Genomic DNA, 16,922 nt, shown 5'->3' on the forward strand with positions numbered 1-16,922 from the left:
TTTCCTCCTTTATGTAAAGTATATACATTTTGTTGGGGGTGGGTGGTGAGGGAATGCCTTTCCAGGATCACAGTTTAACTTAGCTAATTGCAGTTCGGAGATTGATGGAAGAAGGCAAAGGGTTCAAGAGTGAAGTCAATTTTTCCTGAAGTTGGGAATAAATCTATAAATTCTGGTTCTGTGAATCGCTGAAGAATTATTGTGTAGGGATCAATAAATCACTTCTAAAGCAGTGTTAGAAGACTATTCCCTCTTCTCCGTGCACTAGTTACAATTACATTATTAGACTCCAGGGTGCTGGGCAAACTCATTCTGTTAGCTTTTAACATTGCAGTAAATGACCTGGCAACGGATTTAACATTTTCTTTGTAATGTCCAAAATTAACTCTTTAGTTACTGGCCAGAAAATCTCTAATGCCACCAGACTCTTAGAGCTATTTAGTGTTTCAATTCTTAGTCACTTAGAAATCATAGGATATTTTCTTTGTGGGAAGAAGAGGTGGGGAAAGAGGGAGGAATTTGAGCTCCACCTCAGTGACGGATGTGAGGATAAATGAGAAAAATGGGAGGTCAGGATTATCGGATATCCGCATATTATGTATATTGAGCAAAAATACACATTTTACGTCTTATTCAGGAGAGTTGCTTTTGGACAAAAGTAAATAACTGGTTGTACAGAATCACAGGTTTTAGCTAAAGGGTGGGTTTTCTTTTTCGTGTTTTGTTTTGGTTTTGGTTTTATTTCTCAACACTGAGAATAGACCATACCTGATGGGACAGAGACAGACGAAACACAGCACAGGAGCTGGAAGGCGGGCACACCCTCCAGAGGCTTGGGTCTGAGGGTGGAAATGTTGAGGAAGCAGACGGAGGCTGTGAAGAGTCCTACACAGCATGACTGTGGCAGAGATCTCCTTCTGTAGAGAACTGTGCTTTCCTCTCCCAACGGATATTTTTATGTGAGTGCCAGTCCCCAGCAGAAATCATGATTTATCTTCACCCTTTGGGTGGTATGTGATTCTTCTCCAAGAAGAGTGTTGAAAAATGCAAAAGGATATCAAAAGGTAGGAAATGGGAGGATTTTCAGAAAACTATCAGAATATATTTGCAAAATTTCATGAAAATCAGTCTTTAGTTAAATGACAAAATTTTAAAAATCCCTTTAAGGCTCTCAAACGTGCTTTTGAAAAATGTAATTATACCTCATTGGATTTGAAGTTTAGTATGTGATTATCTAACAGACATTTTGAAAGTTAGAGGTCCTACGTTAATAAGGCTAAAATGTGAACTTGAGCAAAGAGAAAGTAGAAAGTTTAATACAAAGCAAGTTAGCAATGAAGGTGATTAAATTTAGGAAGTCTTTCTTTTAGAAGAAATGGTCCAGTATCCTGTATTCACCCAGGTTTTTGTATGAAGTGTGAAATTGTTTTCTTGTTAAATTTTTTTACTGTTTATTTTTGAGAGTGAGAGGGTGAATGGGGGAGGAGCATAGAGAGGAGGAGACACAGAATCCGAAGCCGTCTCCAGGCTCTGAGCTGTCAGCACAGAGCCTGACACAGGGCTCCAACTCACGAACTGTGAGATCACAACCTGAGCTGAAGTGGGAGGCTTAACAAACTGAGTCACTCAGGCGCCTCGATTGTTTTTTAAAGTATATTTTGTGACAGACTATTTGCAAACATGGAAATGTAGCATTTTGTGTGCTGAACATAAGTTCCATTTAACAGCTAATATATCCCCAATAAACCATTCTAATTAAAAAGCCCCTGGAAACTTCAAGAGTTACCTTGATTAGATTAGGCTAATCTAATAAGTGCATCATAATTAAGAGGATTATGCCAGTCTTTAGTGTTCAGCACACCAGGCCTTAGATGTTTTGTCCCACTTTCATGCGTCAGCTGTCAGTTGCTTGCTAAAAGAAAGATCATGGCACCAGTCATCATGGTAGACTCTCCATCAATCAGCCATTCGGTTCTTGAATTCTCTCTACAAGATTCCTACCTTTTTTCCTCCATCTTGAGTGTATCTAGTGACCGGGAACCCACTCATTCCAATCCATTCCATCTTTGGGCATGTGGAGTAATTTTAGTCATAAGAAACCTCAGGGAATTGCTTTAGATCCTTCAACATTGACTTAACACAGTACCTGGACACATATTTTTTAAGCCTACCTTCAGATAACTTGGAGAAACTATGAATCAATAGAATATTAAAATCTGGAGGGACACTAGGATTTTCTTGCCCAAGAGGATTGAGAAAAGACTATGAATGTGAAACAGCATTTACATACAGCATGAACTCCCTCTGTCTTTTTCTAGCACAGGGTAACTGTGCTAGAAATTTATCAACATCCACAAATTGCCAAAATGATAAGGTAGTGTAGAAAGGCTTTCTCTTAACGTGCACAGCTTGAAAGAGTGAACTGTTGGCCAAAACTCTTCCTTGTCCCAAGCAATTCTTGAGGACCCCCAAAGAAAGGAGTAGCTGAGTTGGAGATAGTATTATCTAGATGTCTGGATATGCACATAGTGAACTCTGAGAATTAAAATCCTCCACAAGATAAAGTATTTTTAAAAATTTTTTAAAGTTTATTTATTTACCTTGAGAGAGAGCACAAGATGGGGGCGGGGGCAGACAGAGAGAAGGAGAGACAGAATCCCCAGCAGGCTCCATGCCATCAGCACAGAGTCCAATGTGGGGCTCGAACTCGAGAACTGTGAGACCGTGACCTGAGCCAATACCAAGAGTCAGACGCTTAACTGACTGCACCTCCCAGGCTCCCCAAGGCAAACTTTGAATACACTGTTCTTTTCAGCCACAGCAAACATATGTAGCCATTATCAGGGACAGTTTAAAATTACAAAAACACGTATTTTTATTTGCTATGCAAACGAAGGAACTATTATAACTTCCTCTAACTAGCAAATATAATATGCTAAAGTCTCCCCCACCCCTTACCCTGTACCACATAATAGTTTTAGAGGTTTGTTTGGTTTTGTCTTTTGCCAAGTCTTTAAGTACTTCTGAAGCCAGTTTTTAAAAGTTGTGTATTGTGCCATCAAAGTAGCTTTGGGGCACGCAGGATGTGAGCACTGACTGATGGAATGGAGCCAGGTGGGTGCTCAACTTCTAATCAGCAAAGAGGTTTTTTTCATCACGAAAATCCATATTTTTCTTTTTTTTTTTTTAATTTTTTTTTCAACGTTTTTTATTTATTTTTGAGACAGAGAGAGACAGAGCATGAACGGGGGAGGGGCAGAGAGAGAGGGAGACACAGAATCGGAAACAGGCTCCAGGCTCCGAGCCATCAGCCCAGAGCCTGACGCGGGGCTCGAACTCACGGACCGTGAGATCGTGACCTGGCTGAAGTCGGACGCTTAACCGACTGCGCCACCCAGGCGCCCCGAAAATCCATATTTTTCAAAGAAAAAGATTGAAGTCTGTATCTAATCATAACATTAATTTTAACACTTGAAAACTTAGAGTCGATTGGAGTGAAATGCCAGCCTGAGGTCATTTGCTCTGAAAAAGCAACTGAAATGAAACCTGCCAGTTTATTTGTTATTCAAATAGCCAAATAAAACAAAGTATAATTAGTCCTGACTTCCTGCTCTTGCTCACACACCTGAGGCCCCTCCCTGCTCCAGCCACAGCTCCACACACCCAGGATGTAAGGGGAAGCAGTGGAGACAGCTTTCTTGGGAAATGGCTCACCGTTCTACAGACTCACAAGTATGTATCTGATCCCAGTTGATGGGGGTAGGACAGATGCTATTTAGGGAATTACCTGTGTGAATCAGAGTCAGAAAGGTAGTTGCACAGCAGTGTTTGCTGGGTGTTTGTGACTCTTTCAGGAACTTGATTCCAGGAGCGCGTCAGATGTTTAATTCAGGTTTCTGTGTGTGTGGGTATAAAATGTGGCTCAACGCTTTGATGAAAACATTCGCTGTTAAGATAGTTGGTGCAGGCATGTGAGTGCTGTGTGCCAGCCCTGGAATTCCCTCTATACCTACCTCCTCAGTGTCTCATTCCCAGTTCCCTGCTTGGTGGATGCTTCATTTATTACAGTTCTTCTAGGAAAGCTGACCTCCAAGTGTAGACTTCTAGAAGGAACACAAAATAAGAAAAAGGGAAAAGCACTTAGAAAAGGGGGGTGGCTTTGATGTGAGCTAGCTGGGAAAATCTTGGAAAAAGAAAGAACACCAGTTTCTGTAAGTAGTTACGGACTGACGGGACCAGTGTATGGTTGAACTTTGCTGGCTCGCATGCTCTGTTTTTGGTGTTGGTTTTGTGGTTCGTACGGGACCACACTAGCTAGCCAGGCTTGAACGCCATTAGACTAGGGTCAGAACATTGTGCGAGGAGGCCACCAAGCCTCCCCTCCACCTCAGCCAGATTGTCCACCAAATCTGAGAGGCTGAAGCGCCCACCTTTGCCTGCTGAACCTGGTTCAGCTGATGGGGACTTATCAACCAGTGCAGTATTAGCTGAAAGCTCTTGTGGAGAGGGGATGAGAGAGAAGCAAAGCCCTTGGAATTCTGAAGTTCTAGCTTTTTCAGAAAGAGGGATATTTCCCACTCATTTTCTGTCCCCGCTTTCACCTGTTTTCTCCCCCCTTACCCCTAATCATGGTTAGCTGGCAGCGGGATTAAAGCAAGAAATGGAGGTACTGATAAACTAGGAAAAATTATAGATGATCCTCCTGTACTTTGATTTGGGGGAAGAACGTTCCACTCTTGAGGGAACAGTTGTATTCAATGTAATTGCTTGTCACATGCAAAGAGAAAACTACTGGGCTTGCTAACGGTCTATACATCAACTGTTTTATGTGGGTTTCTGTATTTATGTCGAGTTGAAGATACCAAGAAGTCTTATTTCCCTATCCTTACTTTGGTTTTAGTCCTTCTGGGTTTCGTAAGTCTGAGGTAATCGTTGTATCTCCATGGATGGGTTCCAAAAGCATAGAAGACTGACAGCATTGTCTAATAAAACATCTCCCATTTTATTTCCTTTGGAATGCAATCCAAGTTACAACAATGGCTAGTAATTACCTGCCATAAATGTAACAACAGAATAGCTGAATGTGCACCTCTAGCTGTTTTATGTATGCAATTTCTCATTCTCGGGCTCTCTCTCTAATCCATTCTTTCCCTCAACGCTGTGAAGGCTTGGAAACATTCAGTACCAATTTTCACAGTATAGGTAACTTTGAAGTATGACTTGTCAGGTCATGCTTACTTATTTGTCTGCCCGCATAGAGGACTGGTAAGGATGAATCTGTTTTTTAACAGGTGTAACAAGAACTTGTGAATGAGTGACAGGAAGGTGGGAACTTTTTTCCCCCTCATAGACTGTGAAGTTTACTTTTGTCTACTCATGGGGATGAATCACATTTGCAGAGTCAAAATATCCACTAAAGCCAAAATCACATTTTTGAGTTGCTCTTGCAATGAAGTAAAGTAGCCATGTTCCTATTGATTCCTGTAATTATAATGGTAGCCTGTTTCATTCTTTGAAATGACCTGATTTGGACATCATATTGTACATTGACCCTGAGCATTTTCCAAAGGTGGGGGGTGAGGGAGGGCCCAGTAATGCCATGTGCCATGGCAAAATGGCTGCTTGTCCAAAACAGAAAAAAAAAATTCTTAGAGTTAACAGTCAGAGCCAGCAGTCAGCATTTCACATTGACTCCTATCTAAGAAAATAATACGTAAACATAGACTGTTAAATCAGACATGGCCAATATGTTTCAACTCAAGTGCCAGCTCTGTCTAAATGGTTGGTAGTGGTTGCCCAGAGCACTGCTGGAGGATTCCAGAACTAAGTCTGGGGCCAGTGAGAAAGAAGTTTTGCTTCGTTACTGATGCCTGTCGTGAGCACTGGAAGAGGTAGTTGTAAAGTGTAGGGCAGGTATTCAGTGTCACTATTGTAGAGTTAGATGGGATCTTAGTGATAATTCAACCCTGTGTTTTCCAAAATGTGTTCCATGTACCATTAATCTTTCAATGTGATTCTCAAAATATGTTCTATGGTCAAATAAGATTGAGAATGATGCCTGCAGTTTTTCTCTTGGAAATTTAGTGTATATTGGCATAGTCAAAGTTCTAGAAAGTTCTATAGTAAAGACAGATGTTTAACTCCTTGCTCCACAAACCTATTGTGCCACAGGACCCTTTTTCAATGCTATCTGTTGCTGCAGAAATAGTTTTTTGGGACACATTTGAGGAAACACTGGTCTAGTTCATGCCTCACATTTCACAAATCAACTCCAGCCCTAAAAGAGAGGACAACTGGATTTCATTCAGCTTAGCTGGTCTGTTGACCAGGTGAAACCAGAATCCTGGACTGTTGATTCCCGGCCCCTAGGCCCTTTCTACTACATCACCAGCGTGGAAAATACTGGACATAATCTAAGATTTTAAGAGCTTCAGCAGCACACATACTTAGTGTAGATTCTACCTGCCCACATCTATGCTGTTTCTTAGGGATACTGATTAACACCTACATGCTCCTTGAGTCCAGATATGAAGAAGCTACCTCTTCTGGTCAAAACAAGATAAAATCATTTTAGAAGTTCGGTTTATTTGAGCTGCATTTACTCCTCTCTCTATTGCATCTTTCTTTCTTACGAGATAAATGATTATGAGAGGAAAAAATTGGTAGACATGAGTCTGGTTTTGGTTCAAAGGCCATTTTATCACTTCCTGGGCTTTGAATTTCAAAAACTCAGTCTATTGGTCTCTTTTTGACCAGAAGGTTAAAGTACATCTGTTGTCCACACAAATTTAGCTGTTGTCCTTTGAGCTAAGAAGGCATGAAATGATAACTCTAGTAAATTTAGACAAGGCCTAATTTCACTTTGGTCTGCCTATAAATTCACATGACAGAATAAACATGGTGTGTCTTGTGGTTAATGTGAACATGTGTAAAAAATTAAATACTTGGTGACAAGACAAAAAATACTCCATAAAAATTAATTGGTGTTTAATTGAGGATGTATGAAATGCACTATTTACGGATGGCTTGACTTTGAGCTCAGGCATAAATAAAATTCATCTTGGACAATCACCAAAATTGGGAACTTATACCCATTTCATGGGAGAGCACTGTCATTCCTATCATTCTTTTGGGAGAAAGGAACACCTAGAAAATAGAACCCCTTGTGGAACCACTGATGTCTCTGGGTTTTGTTCCATTGGTCCCCCCCACCCCACCCCGGCCCCTTGATTTCCATTATAATAGCATCTTAAAAACTAGTTCCTTTAGTTTTCTTTGACCGTGTGCTTCTGTGAAGTCATGTGGCTGCTTGTACTTAGGGAGAAAGGGGCAGCTGCAGGCTAAATTTGCCTTCCTATAATCATTGCTATCCCTTTGAAGATAAATTTTTGTAGGAAGCACAAATCAGTGGAGTTGGGAAGTAAAAGTGGAGACACATCTTTCAACATAACTTTGTTTTTCCATGACTATTCGGAAACGTGACTTAGAGAAGAAAATGAAAACTCAACTATTCTTAAAGGCTTTTATTTAATAAGCACTCAATTTTCTATTAACTGGCTTCCAAGATTTACCATTTTCCTTAGAGTTGGAAAATATTAGCCAAGATTCATTGATGAAGCATTATAAATTTTATAAATCCGATTTTTCCATCTTAAAATTTGTTCATGTTTAAAATACAGGGCACAGAAAATCTCCACAATACATAGTTGTTGTTCAAAATGAGAAAGATACTGAAGCTGTCAATCATAAAATCTGTAATTCTGTTTGTGTATTGAATAGATAGTACTAGTCAACGGTTAAACCAAGTGATGCCATATGTGATTTTTTTAAACAAAGTATTAGTATATCATGCTGGGTAGTACATATTCCACTTTGCCTGTGGATTTGCTAGTCCCTTCCATTTAACAGTTGAATTTATTATCAAAAAATCAACAGTATTGTCCTGTTTTGGAGAACCAGAGTGTTCTGGGCTTTCCCACATGTGTATCCCACTCCTAAATACAGTTCTGAGCCTCACTGCCAGTTGCCAGGGTCCTAAGAAGAAAAAAAGGCCACATCAGAGAGGTCAACTTAAAAATTTTCTTACACTGCCCAAGAATGGAAACGATTGTTAGTTTTCAAAGGAGGTCTCTTGTTCAGAAGCAGCTGTGATCCCCCTGATTTTAGTTACCCTTGTGACCCCTTTTGATCCTTAACCAAAGCACTTCCTGTGACTGCAGTCAGATACAGCCACTCTCTTCCAACAGTCGAACTCTAACCAAATCAGAGGTTACATTTGACCTCACCTTGAAATGTAGAAAGTGAACAATTAAATATTGAACGTTTCTATGTAAAACACCTTCTTGAATTTCAATCCTGCCATATCCTGCTGGTGCTATAATATGATCCTTGAATTTTTGGCACTGTCTCATTTTTAGTCTGGAATGTCTGAAAATTTCGGAAAAAAAAAAAGACATTATGCAACAAGAAGAAATATATCTATTAAAACAATGTAGATTTCAAAAAAAAAAAAATCCCAGCATGAGTAATATAAAGAAATGTGCCATCTTACAGACCTTTAAATACTATGATCCTTTTTTCTCTGTCATCTCTTATGAACAAAAAAAAATTCCAGTCTTGTAAAGTTCATCAACATTATCCCCTCTCTAATGAACTAAGTTTAACCTAAGTATTCTATCCAAAACTAACCTCTAATCTATATGTATCAAGGTATAGCCAATTTTTAAAAATTTTTGAAAGCCGTACGTGCTTCCATGTGATAGAAGAGCCTCTGTTCATTAGATGAAGTGTATTCAGTATTTCCTAGGTCTATAGTTGGGTTTTCTTCTCTATTTGCCTAGCACTGGCCTCATGAAATAAGAAATCCAACTTAGCTGACATTGGTACCCTCGAGGAATTCCTAGATTGGGGTCAAGGTGCCATCAACCCCTTGATGAATGAATAAATGATTGATGAATGAATGAATATGACTGTATCTCCTAATCCTTTTTACATTTTATTTCCGATTAATGCAAGATTCTTTTCATGCCCTGTTTATGACCTTGGAATCTGACAATCAGTCTCAACTGGCTTACTCCTATACGAGCAACTCTTAATTCTTTTGAATAGAGATTTACTCCACTAATTTTCATGTTTGCGCCTTAGCTCCCCATCACATGGCAATCACATGGTTGCTTAGCTCCACCAGATTAGAGGGGAAGAATCTGTAAAACTTGTTAAAATTTGTTTATAGCTATAATAAAAAGTTTGATGAAAGATGAAACTAAATGTATTAAAGAAAATTAAATTGTGAAGATTATCCGGATTTAATTATCCACATTGTTTCCTTTTTAAATTTCTATACATAAATAAGAGTAGCCATTATCTAAAGATAAAATGAGAACTACTCCACAAGGTTTTGAGGGAAATAAGGCCATATTTACCAAGTGCATGGCATAAAATAGGCATTAAATATATACATATTTACTCTCTCGATTTGAATTTGTATAAGTCCTTATGACTATCATGGTTCCCAAATATTGCATCCTCATCCTAACTATGAGATTGTAGTTATATATTTTAACCATTTAATAGTTAAAATGAAGTATGGACAAGGTCTGATTCAAGTTGAAATTTGTTAGAAGTACAGAATGGGAAAGTAGATAATTAGCATTTTGATTTTCCAATATACTAACCAGTGTTTTACGCACTAGTTAAATGACTTCCAGGTGTAATGAATAGAATGAAAAAAAGTCCAGGGTGTCTTTCAGTGGAACTTTACCTAAGTAGACTCTCCCAGCTATATTACACACTTCCACACGTGTTCTCTCTCCACCAAACCCTCTCCCCACTCTTACAATAGGAACAGCCTCCAGGATCTGGAGGAAAGGGAAAAATGTATCTGCCAAGAAGGCACCACATTGAGTATGGCAAATGTGTTTTGTTTCAGAAGACTTCAACTTCAGTTGCTTTGTACCCTGCCTGCCCAAACAGCCATGCTGAGAATTCTGAGACCTCCAGTTTCGCTAGCAAAGAATATTCCGACCAGTTAGAGATGTCTGCCACAGGGTATGCAAAGAACACAGTGTCATTACCTGTTCCACGCATTTACCAGACCTGTGTTTTTGTTCTCTTTTCTGGCTTGCCACACCAGTATTGCCTTTCCTAAACTGTACTGGCAACCAGAATGTAAGATAGGAAAAATTTCAGGTCAGAAATGAATCAACAGACCTTTTACCTGTTCTTTAAAGAATACTGAATGTCTTAAGTCCTTTCCAGAAAGCTGATAGAAGTATGACCTTCAAGAAACTTAGCAAAACAAACATGCCATGAGTACATCTCATCCATCTCCTTTGTTGCACCAGTACTTAAAATCTCCAGGATTCTCTTAGGTTAGGCAAGAAAGTGATTTGTATCTTGTCTATTACATAAAGAATCAGACAATGCTGATTTCCTGTTTTGAAGTAGATGATTTTGAGTTTAATTTTGTATTTTTAAGATGTACTTCGGTATGAGCAAGTGAAGGTAGATAGACATCTCTCTGTATATGCCTTAAGGCAAAAACTGTAATAGGTATTATTTCAGCTATTGGTTCAATCCTTTCTTCATGTGTAATCTAATTCTTTGATCAGTTCAGTGCTTTAAAATGTAGGTTTTGGAGTGCCTGGGTGGCTCAGTCGGTTGAGCATCCAACTTCGGTTCAGGTCATGATCTCACAGTTTGTGAGTTCGAGCCCTGCATCGGGCTCTGTGCTGACAGCTCAGAGCCTGGAGCCTGCTTCAGATTGTGTCTCCCTCTCTCTGCCCCTCCCCCACTCATGCTCTGTCTCTATGTCTCTGTCTCTCTCTGTCAAAAATAAATTTAAAAAAAAAAATGTAGGTTTTATGGGGTGTCTGGGTGGCTCAGTTGATTAAGCATCCAACGTCAGCCTAGGTCATGGTCTTGCCATTCCCGAGTTTGAGCCCTGCGTTTGGCTCTGTGCTGACAGCTCAGAGCCTGGAGCTGTTTCAGATTCTGTGTCTCCTCTCTCTCTGCCCCCCCCCCCCCCCCCCCCCCCCCGGAAAAATAAACATTTAAAAGAGTAATAAAAAAACCTGCATTTTATATCAGGTATGGTAAGGCCAATAGACTAGGACAGGACTGCCATTGAAAGATAGTTTTTCATAGTTCCCAAGATTAAGGAGCTACACCATGGGGGAACACAGGGGAATCACCAGGTACCCCCTAGGAGAGGGAAGCATGGGTAAGAGCTTTTATGGATTTTCTGCAGGTAGGAAGAGGTGAAGCAGGGTAAGTAGATTTAAGATTGGCTAGTTTGAATAATCACAGGGAACTCCTGGGCATATGGGCTGCCCCTAGTGTTTTGCTCTCTGGCCCTGGGGTGATTAGAGCAGGGCAATTGTGTCCCTGAGTGTGAGAGCCCAATAGAAGGGGTGGTGGGAATGTGGCTGTAGAAGGATTAGCTTTCATATGGAATGTGCACCCAGAGGAGTCATTTACCGTTTTGAAGAATGGGCTAGCTCTGGGAGGGCTGGTCTTTCTGGGATCAGCAAGGCCCAGATGTCAAAGCCTCAGAATTACAGAAAATAAAAAGGTATGATTAATACATTCCATATACCAAACATTGTGCTGGAACATATAGTATGCTTATAAGTTAAAAAGGCCAGGCCTCTACCCTGGGAAAAGTTGTATTCTAGTAGGATAGAGAGGAACATGAAGAACAGATTTCAATAGAATGTTGGAAGTCAAGTACCACAGTAGTGATAAAGACAAGGTGCTAAGTCCCTTGACACATTTAAGGACCCAATGTGGGTATATAATCTTAGAAGTGCTATTGTATTTAGTATATTTCATAGAAGCGAAGCCATTAATTACTTGGACCTTTCATCAAAGAATTTTCTGTATCACTTCTGGAAAGACTTCAAATGTAGTCCTAAATATAAAACCCTTCCATTTCACCAAGAACCTTAGAATCATGAAATTTTACAGCTATAAAGTCTCATGTTCTCATATATATGAGGAACCTGAACCAGGAAGGCTAGCTAACTTCCCTAAAGTCACAGTTGAGCCTCTTCTAGGCCCTTGCTGGCTCCAGCGTGCAAATGGTTCCAATCATAAATTAAACACATTTATCTAAATATTGGCCAGGAACCACGCTGCCCTTCTTGTTGCTACAGGGAGTCTGCCATCTAAATATTTGCAGTTTCCCCCCCTCTTGAGTCACACCCTATCTTAACCACATTTTAACAACATAGAACTGGTCACTTGACAGGTACTTAATATCAGTAACAATCTGACTTTCCTGAGTGTCAAAGCAATATAAATGACTCACATTCATTATTGTACTTAATGCTGAAATGGGACAAATTTCATCTTTTCTCTGCACTGGGTCTTCTGTATTTTACAATCGGAGATGCTTTTTAAGTTTTATTCATGGAGCTGGAGAACAAATAGCATTAGTGTTTAGAAAGCAAGAAGCAGATCAGTCTAATGGTTTGTAAGCAAAGCACCAACCGTGTCACCATATGCAATTGTTGAAGACAAGGGTGAACCATCTCAGAAGACAAAATAGACCGTTGCAGAAAATGCCTTACTCCTTCTGCCATTTTTAAAGTATATTTCAAGTATTTTATTGTGCTTACAGATTAGTGTCTTCAGCCGTATACGTATTCATTGCTCAGGTTATAATTGGTCTTCATTTTTCAAAAACTACAGATTGTATGGGATAAGTATGCTAGAAAGCATTCTGCAATATATACTCAGAAAGTAGATGCTAAATTTAGAAAGAATCTCATGGTCAAATAAGTTGAGTAAATACTAGATTAGACAGCGTTAAATTTCTTTTCCGCAAGACTTTCTGGGCCTTTAATGAGAAAATGGGAATTGCAGACACCAAGAAGTGAGAATATATAGCATCTTCCAGATCTAGTAGTCCATAGATCCTTCACTATTGGGTTTTTCATGGAAAGCATATTCCAGAATAACAAGTGGCAGATAGTATTTTGAAAGCATCAAGTATACAATACACAATGGATCAATAAAAAAAGTTAAGAATTTTTTTCTGCCATGAGGAAGCCTATTTCCTAGGTGGGAAAATAAAGCACGAATACAGTAGGCCTCAAATAACAGTATGAGGAAATAGCACTTTGTGATAGCTTCTATACTATGTGATCAACTGTCAAAGGAAAGATGTTCAAATGTGTTTAGTACAGAGGTAGGAGAAACAGAATGTAATTCTGCATGCATTTTTGTGCAAGGGACTGGAGGTACAAGACCCATCAAATACGGTTGCTATATTAAAGAAATGAGCATCCTAGAGGGAAAGCCAGGACCCAGTGATGCAGGTTAGCATGGTCAAAACCTAAAAGGCCAGAACTGCTTAACCTTTGCCTGCACATGAGTTTCCTGGAGGATCTGAACTGACGGGAGTAGATTTGGGATGAGGATCAAGATTCTGCCTTTCTCATAAACTCCCAAATGATGCTGATGCGACTGGTCCAAGGATCACACTTTGAGGAGCAAGAAGTTAGAGCAGGAGTTGGCAAAGTTTTTCTATAAAGTCCAGATAGTAAATATTTTAGGATTTGTGGGCCATGTGCTCTGATGCAACTACTCAACTCTGTCACTGTAATGCAAAAGCAGCCAGAGACCATGAGTTAGTGAACGAGCATGGCAGTGTTCCCCAAAAAACTTGATAGACTTTGACATTTGGACATTCTATAATTTGCATATATCACAAGTTTATCCTCTTTCTTAAAAATTTTAAAAATCTAAAAAACATTCTCAGCTCATGGGCCATACAAAAACAGGTTATGGGGGCTGCAGGCTGTAGGTTTGCTGACCCAGGAGTTAGAGGACCAGATATCACACTCCTCGAGTACTAGGCAGAGGTCTCCTTATGAAGCAGATCTAACCAAAGCAGTTACTCTTTCCTTCTCTTAAACCTCCACTGTACTTATGATGCTTAACTTCACATCCAAATGTTGGTTTGTGTCTTTTCCATGGAAGATAAGGACACTTACTGACAGTATAAACTCAACTAGTTGCAGAGTTTACCAGGCATTACCTGTAGGATGTAATGTAGCGCCTTCCACATGGAAGGTGCCCAGCAAGCATGTGTTCAGTAGAATTTAGTCTGTTAAAGGAGCCTATAGCTTGACTATGAGGAAGAGTGGTTCCTAGGTGGGTTTAATGAAGAGGGGAGGAGAGAATCCCAAGGAAGGGAAAGGATAGGCAAAGGAAAATCAGCAAGTGATACATGAGGACTATGTAGGAAATAATAAATTCATGCAAATATTTAATAGAAGCAGAGGGTTAGTATAGGAAAATGTTAAAAAAATAAAATCAGGGCCAGGTATATGAATGGCTTCAATGACAGGTCTGAAGTTGAAAGACTGAAGTATGTAGGGAAGAGCTTTATTCTGATATAGAATAGAGAAAGAATCTATAGTTTACTGCAGATGGGGAAATCAACTGAATCCACAGTCAGTTCTCATGGGTGAAGATCTGGTCTGGGACTATGGAAAGAGAACAGGATAGAATGAACTGGAAGCTGGCTCTAGGCTGGAACGTTCTCTGGGACTGTATGAAGACACAGGAAATGAGAAAATGCCCTAGAATTAAGAAATCCTGCCCTTCTCAACAGTCTCAGAAGTAGTATGTGTGTTGTTGCTGAGGATGCTCTGCTGACTGAGTGGTGGTGGTAAATGTTTTCTAATTCCCAAAGTCTTATCTGTCCTTTTACGACTAACCCGTATTTAATTTTTAAGTTTCTAGAATTAATCCCCTGAGTAGTATTAGCAAACTGGTTTTATTTTCAGATTAAATATAAATACCTATATTCTATCTCAATATAGAAAAAAGTCTCTAATGCCCTATTTTTATAAAAGGACGCAAAATCCAAAGAATTTCATAGAATATGAGACTCAGAGGAAATCTGAGTGCTGATTAAGAGGTAAGCGGACAATACTGTCCCAGAGACTTCATTGCTTTTGGTTGCAAGTGGTACATTCCTACATATTTCTTTAAAAATAAATCACATTTAGGGGAGGTTTTAGGGCAGCTTCATGTTTTTTTTTGTGAAAATCCTGTTGAGAGTATGAGGTGCTGGGGGAATAAGGCAAGTGTGTGAGAGAGAGAGCATGTGCTAAAACAGTCTGGCAGCCTGCAGCCTCTTACACCCAGGTCCTGGTTGTTTGGAGGAGGAAAAGTGCTGACCAGCAAGAATGAATTACAGCACAGCCAGCATCTCTCTACCTCGTGGAGGCCAGGCGGTCTGCTAGAAAGGTTTGTAAATACCAGAAATGTGGAAGCCATTAAATCTGCTATTGCTCAGCTGATCGGGAGTCTTAGGGTCAACAAAAATAGTGCTGCCTACGATTTTTCAACATGATGACTAGTTTCCCCTGATACATTAGATATTTTGAGCATAATGTTTAGATTTCATATTTTTCTTTAGGTAAGAATCATAAAGTTGTAAGAGGCATCTACGATAAAACATTTTATAAGAAGACACTTTGAATTTCTGTTCCTTTTATTTTGTAACTAAAACAGTCTTTCCAAGTTTGGTGATATCCCTTATTTTGAAGTTGATAAAATGTACAAGATGCTTTACAAAGAAAACCTATGGGCAATGTCTAGTCATTAATTTCACGGTCTCTAAGGTTTCCCTCAGTAACATCAGCACAGATCTTTTTTTTTTTTTTTTTTTTTTTAATCAAACAAGCATCTTATTACAGCCTTTCACTTCTGCTTTATTGTTTTAAACATCACCATTTCCTTTCTTTCTCTCCTGTCCTTTGACCTCCATTTGGCCTGCAGATGGTTCTGTGAGGGGAAGGAGCTACAGGACACTCCCGACATTCAGATCCGCTGTGAGGGTGGGGACCTCCACACCCTGGTCATAGCTGAGGCCTTTGAGGACGACACAGGTCGCTATACCTGTCTGGCTACAAACCCCAGCGGCTCAGACACAACATCTGCCGAGGTGTTCATCGAAGGTAAGGAGAGGTGCATGATTTAAAGGGGTGGTTGGGGTCTGATAGCTTGAGTAGAGCTTCCCTATGAACATGTCTTCCCAATGCAAACAGCATAATGGCGTGATTCAAACCTCATTTCTCCTGAGAATTTTATAATGAACAGTCTGACACTTGGGCATACATCAGCTAATGTCAATATTTGTTCCTTTTAATTGAAAACATTTCAGCTGCGTTAACTTGAATTTACTTAAAATGTAAAGTGTCTAACTCATTTTTGATTTCTCTAGTGAAGAGAGAATGGGAACATCTAGAAAAACCGTGTCTATCGACCAGATAGAGTTAAACTATAAATGACTTGGGAAATCATTCATGGGAATGCTAAATGATTGAATATTTTTAAATGTTCTCATTTGTATTCAATTCTAGAATTTTTGCCTCTTTTGTGAAATTCCGTTATTCCAGCTAAATGTATGGTGAACTTGCAATCTCAGGATGAAAAAACTTCAAGGATCAGTGTTGTATTAGAAAACGGGTAGGCAGAGAGTAGAATATTTCTTTTGTTCTTGACAAGACTCAGCCTGTGGGGAATTAGAAAGCTTGACGTGAAAGTATATAGTTTTACACTATTATTGGATTTTGATCAATACCTATAATTTAAATTGGAAACGTTTTAAGCACCCACAGTACATGTTTTGTTTCTATATCCATAAATTGGTGAGTACTCTGTTAATTGGTTGCTTTTCAGAGTAGTAGTTAAGGGGAGTCTGGGTGGCTCAGCCACTTAAGCGTCCGACTCTTGATTTAGGCTCAGGTCATGATCTCACAGTAGTGAGATCCTGAGATCCAGCTCTCATTCCCTCAGGATTCTCTGTCTGGGTCCTTTTGACCCTCCCCTGCTTGCGTGCGGGCTCTCTCTCTCTCTGTCTCTCTCTTTCTCTCTTTCCCTCTTATTCTCTCTCTCTCAAA

At 39.6% G+C, this 16,922-nt stretch overlaps 1 protein-coding gene across 3 annotated transcripts in view; it reads left to right on the forward strand.

The window, feature by feature from the left end:
* PALLD (palladin, cytoskeletal associated protein) overlaps positions 1-16,922 on the forward strand; it is a 412,083-nt gene that overhangs the window by 160,302 nt on the left and 234,859 nt on the right. For all 3 annotated transcript variants that reach the window (XM_049631297.1, XM_049631298.1, XM_049631299.1), the window contains exon 3: positions 15,799-15,977. In XM_049631297.1, coding sequence (XP_049487254.1) covers positions 15,799-15,977 — 179 coding nt within the window. The remainder of the gene's footprint in view (positions 1-15,798; positions 15,978-16,922) is intronic.

The sequence above is a fragment of the Panthera uncia genome, chromosome B1 (genome assembly GCF_023721935.1).
Source record: "Panthera uncia isolate 11264 chromosome B1, Puncia_PCG_1.0, whole genome shotgun sequence".
Taxonomy (NCBI): Eukaryota; Metazoa; Chordata; class Mammalia; order Carnivora; family Felidae; genus Panthera; species Panthera uncia.